Here is a 9941-nt window from a genome sequence, read left to right on the forward strand (position 1 = left end):
ACCTTTTAACAGACTAGGAGATGAAGTGATTTGTTAAATTTTCTATGTAGATATATTATTTAGATAATCATGGATTTCAATAAGTGAGCCAGACAGTGTAAACTACTGCTAGACGGATTTCACGCCCGATTGTCTTATGAGGACTATATTAAGAAATAAAATATAAACACATCCACTCACTTGGCACATTGTTAGAGGGCACCAGCGCCCAGTCCGGTGAAGAGTCCTCGTCGTCCGACATTCTGCACTTGCACTACACTAGCATGTCCGTACACTAACACTAATATGTAGAAAAGCTACCGTAAACTTAAGGCAGTTTATTGTGTGTGTTGCTTTGATCCATGGTTGCATGTACCTGGAAGAAATGGTAACAGTTAAAGAATTTGATATAATTACAAATGTACACTATAAACATTTTTTGAGCAACCGAGTAGTGAGATCTTGGATCAAACACCCAGAAGGCATGGTCAACTAGACAAGCATAATACATATGTATACAACTCGGCTATGATTACTGTCAATGGTTACAGGCTATATCAGTTTTCTAATTGCCTGCCTGCTTAATAAATAAAATATGTTTCCTAGAATGATGAAGAAGGAATGACTTGCAATAGTTTTTATCAATTATAATCAAGCAATTGTAAAGATACTCGTCTTTATTTTAAATACCAACTGAAGTATTCCTACAAATAGTCACAGTTACATACCGTTTTATAGCCAAGGTTAGTATACTATATCACAAACTTAGGAAATTATGGGAACCATAAACATTTGAATACAGACTTTGTACACAATAACTTTTTTCAGTGCATAAAAACTAGCTAAGCTCCTGACAAAATACATCAACCAAATCTGAAATTTGATGAATTTCAATTCAATCAAAATTTATACGAATTATGCCACTCAAACTTATGATGTAACTATAAACTGGAAAGTTTACTAAAACTATTCATTAATAAAATAAACTTGATTTACATATTATACCCATTTGCAACAGCATGCTGCGGTCTAGTCAGTTAATTAGCATTTTAGTGTCATATTACTCAACCCATATTAAACATTATCATTGTAAATAAATATATTGTTGCCATCAAGAGATATAACAGATATCAAAAGGAACTTATATTGAAGTTAGATACCATGACTTGACACAAGTTATGATTTTTATCAGATAATAATATTTACAAAGCATTTACAGCTGCTTTATGTCAACACAAGTTTTGTAATCAAACCAATGAAGCTACCAGCTCTCAAAGATAAGAGATAAAAATAAATAAATAAGTTGAATGTTTAATGTTTAAAAACCTTAGTCACTAGATATCTAAATATTAATAGCATCTCTGTTTACCTTATAATCAAGCTTTCATCAACAGTAGCCGATATTAATAATAAAAGAGGCAAAGAGAATAAAAATTACAGTGGGGGAGCAAAAAAACTAAAACGCCCATAACAGCTTATAGAGCAGGAAATCAAAGCGAATTTCACCATTGTCTTAGTACACAAAAGGCGACAAATTACTTTCTATCCATTCATCACAAGGTTGCGGCGACACTCGATATTACAACTCTTTCGCAACCCAATCCAAACGTAGATTTGAATCTAAATACCAAATCATTTTTTTTTCACAAAAAAACTATAGTTAGAACACCGATGACATATCGATACGTTTCCGCATCGAACCTATAAATAAACAATAACATATTACTTGCGTGAGACGAAAATAACAGCCCGTTGTAATGCTATATTTCCAGTTTTAATTTTGTATTGTTCCGAATCCTATAGCACAGAGATCTTAACCTAAATCCATTCTATCGATTGTTATGCAAAAACACTGAGATGACTCATTGTTGTCACTTTGTGAAAACACTTTAGCTTCAACATTATAATATTCACCTGAATTTTTCGATAAGTTTAGGGGTTAATAAATTAGTTAAAAAGTCCCCGAAGCGGACATTTTACTCGGGGGTAGCCAGAGGGCTCGGTCGAATCCATTTTGTTTGACGTTCCTTGACAAACTTGCTAAAGGCTTTATCCCGTATAAGATCGCTCACAGTACGAATCATCCACTGCGTCAAACAGAGCGGAAAAACCATAGACTCAAACCAAAGACAACCAATAACATACAAATACACAAATTAGAAATTGTGGCTTATTTAATTGCAAAAGATGAAACTAGTAAAATCTATTCAAAGGTATACATTTGTATATAAATAGCAATTGATTCTTATAAAATAAGTTTCATTTCTTTGCTGTTCGAAGGACTCTACAATTGTCTCAATTTGTTTTAAATCCCTACGATCTATCAAAGGCAACTTTTGTCTCGCTCTAACTATACCTTCATCTCACTCAGGTGTGTTAATAAATTAAGTTTTGTGTTTAAATAGCTTGAAATATTTTCAAAACTATAAGTTTAAGAAAGCCAGTATTATTATGGTCTTATTTCACTGTAATTTACTTCCAGAATTCATAAATAAAATATATTTTGGTGTTAAAGGAAAATGTAGCACGCCCTTAACTTTGCCTCCTACAATCACATTCCAACCGGTTGGCTACCGAGATTGCTAAATTCGGGAGCATTGTGCTGGCAACGTCCTATCCGGAAATGCCAGCGGAAAGTGTAAACTCGTTGCAATACAAATTAACAGGATTTAATATTTAAAGAGCTAAAATTATTTTATGTTGTGTTTTTAATTTTAACTAATATTTTTTATTTTGTTAAAATTACATCTTATGTCCATTTTAGTCAATATCACAATAAATTCCAATGTAAAGAATACCTCAACTGAATGAGCGTCATATTGTACGTAATGGAGTCGATGTTCTGTTGAACATAGTTTTTCTTACAACAAATAGTGTTTTCTCGAGAAAAATCACATAAAAGTTTGTGTTATTGTGCATTATTGGATTACAGTGAATGATATACCACGATTTATGGATTCCATCGACAGAATTATCAACTCCAACAACCTCACCCGCCTGTCAATGGTATGTGTGCCATCAAAATATTTTGGAAAGTTCATTGAAATTCTAATATAAATCCCAGTTTCGTATGGTATTTTATATGAATGTAGCAGTTGAGACAATAATTCATCGATTTGTATCTGAAAATACTTGTGAAGCGTCCCTTTAACTCAAAATATGCGATGGCTTTGTGGTCCGCGTAATTGAGTAGCTACTTCGAAAGGTCACGCATTCATTTTCGTCTTTTTGTTTCCAGTCTGGCGATTGGTGCTGTTCGAATATAAATCTGTTTTGCGGACGTGATTGATAGAGCCAGGCCTGTCGACGGGTTAATGGTTTTGCGAGGGCACTTGGATTGCGGATTGCAATCAAATGAAGGTATGGCTTCCGATCAGCCCGTCAAGAAGAAGCAGCGTATAGACGCGCCCGACATCGACGATGGCAGCGACAGGTCGGCGGAGGAGATCACTGATATATTTGACTCGGAAACTTCTCCAGCAGAGCCATCAGATGACTTCCCTCGACATGGTGAGTCTCCCGACAGCGGGACCGTTAGCGAGGACGCCGTGGACTGCTCGACCATCATGCGGCTACCTAGTGAAGAGATAATACCATCCTGTTCAAGCACAACCCAGCAATGGACAGTAGCTGATGACAAACTACTTGCTGAGCTAAGAATTTTACAAGAAAACCTTGTAGGTCAGTGTCTTTGCACGGTAGAGGAACATAAAGTCTCACAAATGTTCGATAGACGGCTTAACATTGTATCATGGCCGTTGACATGCTCATTGACTTACTTATCCACAATGCAGCTAATGTTTGACATATATTTAAAACAAAATAATACAGGTACAATATGTTCAAAGTTAATGCAAGCCTGTGACTTGCTTGTAAGAAACAGGCATGATTGGATTACAGAGGTTGTGGAACTTGCTGACCATAAAAGCAAATTCATAACATTTGTGGCCAGTAGAGTGCTAGCAAGCTTTCTTATAGTCGCTAAAGACACTGTTGATGAGAACTGGCTCCAACAGATCGCAGAAAACATCTACCTTTTTGATAGAATTAATAGAATAACAGTACAAAAGATTAATTTTAGTCTTGATATAATTAAAAGGATAGTTGAATGGAAAGATGTGGAACAGCATCCGTTAGAAGATAGCAATTACATTAACTCGGTGGGCAACATGCATGTTCAGGAAGACAACCCGTTCAGGAGTAGCGTCGGTTACAGTAGTACAAGTCAGGTGCCATCCAGCTCTCATGGAGACAATCTCCATAATGAGTTTTCCAATCTTCAAACACATAGTGCACCTTCAACATCCTCAGGTGAAAAGCCTGTCGAAGCCAAACCGGCTACATTTAAACTTCATGAGCCAGTGCTAAAGTTCCCTATGGATCAGCAAGTTAGTGGGATTGAGCAGCCAGAATCCCCAGAGCCTCCAGCATCTAGGATGGAACGGGTCAATGAGAATGGTTGTGTCACAGTCATCCTAACAGACTCGGAGTCATTTGACACCTCACATATCAAATGCTTGACTATCAAAACACTAGAGCAGCACTGGCCTGTCCTAGTTAAAAACATGAAGCTCCTACTCCTCCGGTACCTGAATTTAGCAAATGCTGAAAACTGTATACTAACATTTTTCTCACTATGGGAAAATATTATTAGTGTAAAAGCCAACCTCTCAGTGATAGACACTAAGCCATTTTACGCCGATTTGCAGGGTTTTGTAGACTTATTAAGGAACACCATTCTGCCCAGCATGGTATACACGCATTTATTAAGTTTGTTTAATGAAGTTTTATGCTATGGCTCCACATTGGCACTACAAGATATTTTGCCTGAAGAGATATGTTGTTTGGCTCACTCTATTGTCCGATTTGTGAAAGACTTCAGGCTTTTAAATGATGTTAGAGTCCGAAACAGTAGAAGTGGTTTTGGCTTCCTAGGAAATGAATGCACTGTTCTCAGGGACTACTCTCTAGGCCCCACGGTTACGCCACTTTCAGCGTCCATACAACTGGTAGATCAAAGCTATGGGGATGATGAAAATGATGACTCTAATCAGTCTAGCACCGAAGTAGACAAAACTATGTTACAAAGAATGTCTCTCTTAGTTCTGAAATCCATAGCAGTAACGGTTAAAGAGATGAGATGCGATTCCTCAGATTCCTCTATTGATTCTTCTGATTACAATGCTATACAAGACATGCAAATAGTAGAAAGGTCTATACGCGATGTCTTGAAAAAACTAGATGTTTTTATTAGAAACACCATGGAATTTCACCCGGAGACTCCTTTCACTAAAATGCTGATACATTTATTTAGTGAACAGGATGACTACCTAATTGAATCTATGGTGTGCACTTTGGATATAACAGTCGGGATAGTATATAGGAATTCCATGTACCCTGACTTAATACCTATGCTGAACCCTATAGCTTCCTTTATCGAGTTCTTGAAAGTAGTGTCACATGACAGTGATGTGTTGCTAGACTATTTGGTGAGCAATGAGACATGTTTCTTGCTGTATTTGCTTCGGTTCCTCAAATACGTTAGGCGCAACTGGCCGAAGTTCATAGAAACGTGTCAGCACACAGACTCCGCTGGAAGCAGAGGCCTGGACGACACTATGAGGGTTTTAATACGGCTCAGATTGCAGATCAGTAGACTGGTATCGAGATCTTTGTTCCCGTATAATATTAGCCCGGTACTGAGACTGTTGGAGGTATGTGAGAGTCTTTATGAAGGCAATGAATTGAGCTGAAGATTAAGTTATTCACTTAATCTGATGTGTATTTTCTAACTTCAATTAGCCCTATGCATTATGCATAATCTGCATCGAAACGAGGGCATTAGAACTTATATCCTTTTCCAAATAGTTATGGATGAAATAGATAAAATCTCTCAGAATTGCTATAAATCTATGAAATGAAATGGAAATGAGTAAAATTTAAAAATAAAAGGTAAAAGAACCAATTGGAATAATCTAAAGACTGCAAACCAGAAATAATACATTCCAAAATGTCTTACTTGTTAGAATTAGTCTGAAGTTAATTTATATCAACTGTAATTTGATGTAATTTATGTAGCTTTTCTTAGTTTAGGTAATATATTGCTTGTATGTCTATTTTTATTATCAAAAGTCTTCCTTTAATATGGGCCAATGTTTTTCACTAAATTGACGATTTTTTAACAGAATTCATATTAAAAAAATACTTTAAACAATTTTATTGTAATGGCTTTCGTAAACTTCTGTAAATAAACTTTTGTGACAAATCTGTTAAGGCTGGTCCACCTTGTTAAAGATTTTGAAGTGAAAAACATGCGAAACGCTCAATTATGTGCCTTAACGTAATATTATTAAAGGTGCTTTTAATCTAATTTGAAAGTGTTTTTGCACATACATAAAGTATACAAACAAATGCATTTTTATTTTGCATAATAATTAAAAATAAATAAAATATATTCGTATAATTTAAGCTATATTTTAGATTTGAAAATAATGATAGGTACATAATGGTTGTACTATAATAGTTAGTTGTAAGTAAGCATAGAACCATGCGGGTGTATATAACATTTTACTAAATTATATTTCATGCCACAATGTTGTAAATATCGCCATCATTTACCATATTATTAGTAACTGTAATATCAGTATTAAAGCAATGCTCTATTTATTATTTAAGGTGTGGTGTCGGTTGGCAAACTAAAGTGAAATAGGTGTAGAAATCATCATCCATCCGTCCTAATTTTACCTAACTGACTGCCATCTGACCTTCAAACCGAAGGGTACCTAAGTTCAGATGTAGTGTGAAAAGGGTTTCCTTAGTATTTTTCCGGAAATGTTCAATTTTGTCATGCTAGTTTCAATGTCAATACATCTTGTACTGAGACTGACTGAAATAGCATGACACGTTCGTACGTTTCCGTAACGATACGAAAGGCAAATCTTTTCGCACTATTGTAGGCCTTATTGGGATTGGTTTCCTCACGATGCTTTCACCGAAAAGCGACTGGGGAATATCAACTGACGGTAGGTAAGAAGTGTCAATCAAAATATGTTTTTCGCATTTTGACACGCCTATAACTTCTTCTGTTTGCCATCTCATATCACATCATCACTTTGACTACGGGATCTTTTTAAGATATACATAGTTGTAGCTTTAAGAGTTAGGGAACAACATACAGACTGGTTTTATAATGGTATATCTAAGCGTTTTCGTCAAGATCTAAAATCAAGGGAAACTTATATTTTTAACAGTAAAAAAAGCTTTTTATGTATGCTTAGAATCTCAAATCATATTTATTTAAATCATCTGTATTGTTAAACGAATATTACGCTTTTGAGTTTCTGTGACCCCTCTAAACGACAGATCTTGCCAATATTGTCCTAAAATCTGTCAAACTACCGTCATAAAATATTTTTGGATTCGTATTTTGTAATTTCTTTTGAAAAATTCTAAATTTTGTATCGAACTAAGTTATCAATAAGTTGTTATTGTTAAGTAACAATAATTTAACATCAATAAAGCGAAATATTTTTATATTCATTTTTGTATTCTCTCCCACCAGCCTTTCCCAACTCATTTTAATTACAAGAATGGAACCATCTGCGTTCGGCAGGGACAAGCGAAACTGGGGATACACCAAATCAGGGGGCCTAGTACACTAGTGTCATATAGCCTATCACGTCGATGCGTCCTTGTCGCACTTACAGAAGGCGCGAAAAGGATGTACAACGCGATAAGCTAGCATCACACGCGCATCTAGGCCCGCAGGGGTGGTAAACCGCGGTAGGCCAGTTGCTTTATGAGGCTCTTCGAGTGATCGAATCATTTAAGTTAGTTCTCAGACGGAATATAAAACTTAACCACAAAATTAAAATTTTGAAAGAACCCCCTCATAGTAGACCGATTTTCATGAAGCATGGCTACGAACACCCCCGACGACTAATTCAGCTTTCAAACAAAAAGAACTAAATCTTGAATCGCGATTCAGCGTGGCAATGCTGCGAGCGTGTTGGGCACCTTTGCACCGGGGATGACGCGGGGGGGGGGGGGGGGGGGGGGGGGTTTTGACTGATAGTTAGTTAAGTAAGTTAAGAATAGATTAGTTAAGAATAGATTGGTGTTTTGCTTTGTATACTTTATGTGTTACTTGATATCTAGGTTAAGTTACGTTTAGTTTTTTTTTTGACGTGTAATTTTTATTGTGTAATATGTTAATGTAATTAAATAAACCTAATCTTGAAAGAACCCCCGACATAGACCGATTTCCATGAAACATGGCTAAGAACACTCCCGACTTCAAACCAAAAAAAAACTAAATCTAAATCGGTTCATCCGTTCGGGAGCTGCGATGCCTTAGACAGACACATCAAACATATAACATCCCGTCGGGGGTTAAAAAACGGTAGGTACCTGCCTGTTGCTGTAATAGAAGGGAGATAGTTAAGGTGTATCCATCCGACATCGGATAGGATAATGTGAAAACGCTCTTACGGTTCAGCCACGACATTTTTCTAAGCGCGACAGCGGTGAGCGGCGGCCATACATTGGAGCGAGACACAGCGATGGGACTTTCCATTCGCACTTATGGTTGCCGCTCATCGCTGTCACACCTGGACCAATGTCGTGGTTGGGCCGTTAGGTTCCCTATTGAGACAGTACTGACGCCACCTAGCAATAATCTGTATAGTTTCATTCATCGTAGAAGAAAAACAATAATAATTACGTATCACCAAACTGTATTTCTATCATAACTTACAACATAAAAACATACAATGCATCGGTTGTACACAATTCTAACATTTTACTATACATATACCTTTACACATTATTGCTTTCGAGTCTCACAGTCTTACATCGGTTATGGAAAAATCAACTTAAAATCCGTTAAAAATTAAATAACTCATCAGTTTCACTGGTAACTGGCTCCAAAAGGAAACAAACTACCGATGTATTCTCTCTACAGTTTACACGCATATAATTACAAACATAAATATAGGGTAACTACCCAATAATTGGCCTGAAAGGTACCAGTTGTTTGTACAAAACAAGAGTAACCACAAGGTAAAGTTGCCAACTGTGAAGTGCCAAAAATAGGGTAGTTTATCTAAGTCCCAAAATATCCATAGATAGCTCTAAATGAGACAATCCACGTACGTTACATCAAGGACAAGTAAATAATAAATACTGCTAATTTATGTAAAAGTATCGCTGTAAAGTCACCGGCATAAATATGTGATGATTTCTATACCTTGTCACATTAACGTCTTGTTTGAAATGTCATACGAAATTGTCAAACGATTAAAAGCGACAAGGTACAAAAATCATCACTCATTTATGCCGGTGACTGTACCAACTTTTTCATATAAAGGTGGGACCACACTACGGTCGATTCAAGTTACATTTTTTGAACGTCACCAATTAGTACATTTTCGAAGAAACAAAAAAAGAATGTAAGCAGTCGTTATTCTTTACACGTCTCTGACTATACTAACACAGTACAATTATAAATTAAATCACTTTAATGACTTATTTTTTGCGTGATCTTTGTACAGTGTCATAAAACAGATACGTGGCGTTCCAATAAAAGGGTCCTTTGCTTTTAGTGCGTTAAGCGACCTTTTCATACCTTTCTCTCATGGTAAGCCACATTTAGGTACAAAAATAGGTAGTATTACTATATTATAAATATCTTAGTAACGTTTTAACCCTCTTTCTGCTTTATAGAAACATACTCAAAGAGGGCAACACTTAGGTCACAACTGACTTTAAAACTGTAAGTTTCAACTTCATTTTACGAACTACGAAGCACATACATTTTTTCATATAAATCTCAATTTAATTGACATCCAGCAAAGTAAAATAAATTTAGCATTTTTACTTACATTTTATACACATAATTTACTTACATATAAAAACAATACAATTTGATTTGCACAAAAACATCAACTTGAAAAAATTATATG

The 9941-nt window shown here is 35.9% G+C and overlaps 2 protein-coding genes across 10 annotated transcripts in view; one reads left to right on the top strand and one right to left on the bottom strand.

The window, feature by feature from the left end:
• The window catches only part of LOC125236902 (serine/threonine-protein kinase Genghis Khan), a 102821-nt gene extending 100814 nt beyond the window's left edge, over nucleotides 1-2007 (bottom strand). For 4 of the 9 annotated variants that reach the window (XR_007178250.1, XR_007178247.1, XR_007178245.1 and 1 more), the window contains exons 1-2: nucleotides 1706-1875; nucleotides 181-355 (exon numbers count right to left, since the gene is read on the bottom strand). Coding sequence is in view for 1 of the 9 variants with exons in the window: in XM_048143821.1 (XP_047999778.1) it covers nucleotides 181-241 (61 nt within the window). In the remaining 8 variants the exon portion in view is untranslated. The other 5 variants (XR_007178249.1, XR_007178248.1, XR_007178244.1 and 2 more) reach the window with 3 other exon arrangements.
• Nucleotides 2008-2773: 766 nt separating this feature from the next.
• Nucleotides 2774-7512, top strand: LOC125237129 (protein lines). The gene is made up of 2 exons (XM_048144103.1): nucleotides 2774-2985; nucleotides 3218-7512. Exon 2 carries the CDS (start codon nucleotides 3294-3296, stop codon nucleotides 5730-5732), a length of 2439 nt encoding a protein of 812 aa, XP_048000060.1. The 5' UTR covers nucleotides 2774-2985; nucleotides 3218-3293; the 3' UTR covers nucleotides 5733-7512.
• Nucleotides 7513-9941: the final 2429 nt, after the last annotated feature.

This window comes from Leguminivora glycinivorella, chromosome 20 (assembly GCF_023078275.1).
Source record: "Leguminivora glycinivorella isolate SPB_JAAS2020 chromosome 20, LegGlyc_1.1, whole genome shotgun sequence".
NCBI lineage: Eukaryota > Metazoa > Arthropoda > Insecta > Lepidoptera > Tortricidae > Leguminivora > Leguminivora glycinivorella.

Excerpts from the sequence above, each read along its gene's own strand:
- LOC125237129 (XM_048144103.1), top strand. The coding sequence starts at position 3,294 with ATGGTTTTGCGAGGGCACTTGGATTGCGGATTGCAATCAAATGAAGGT.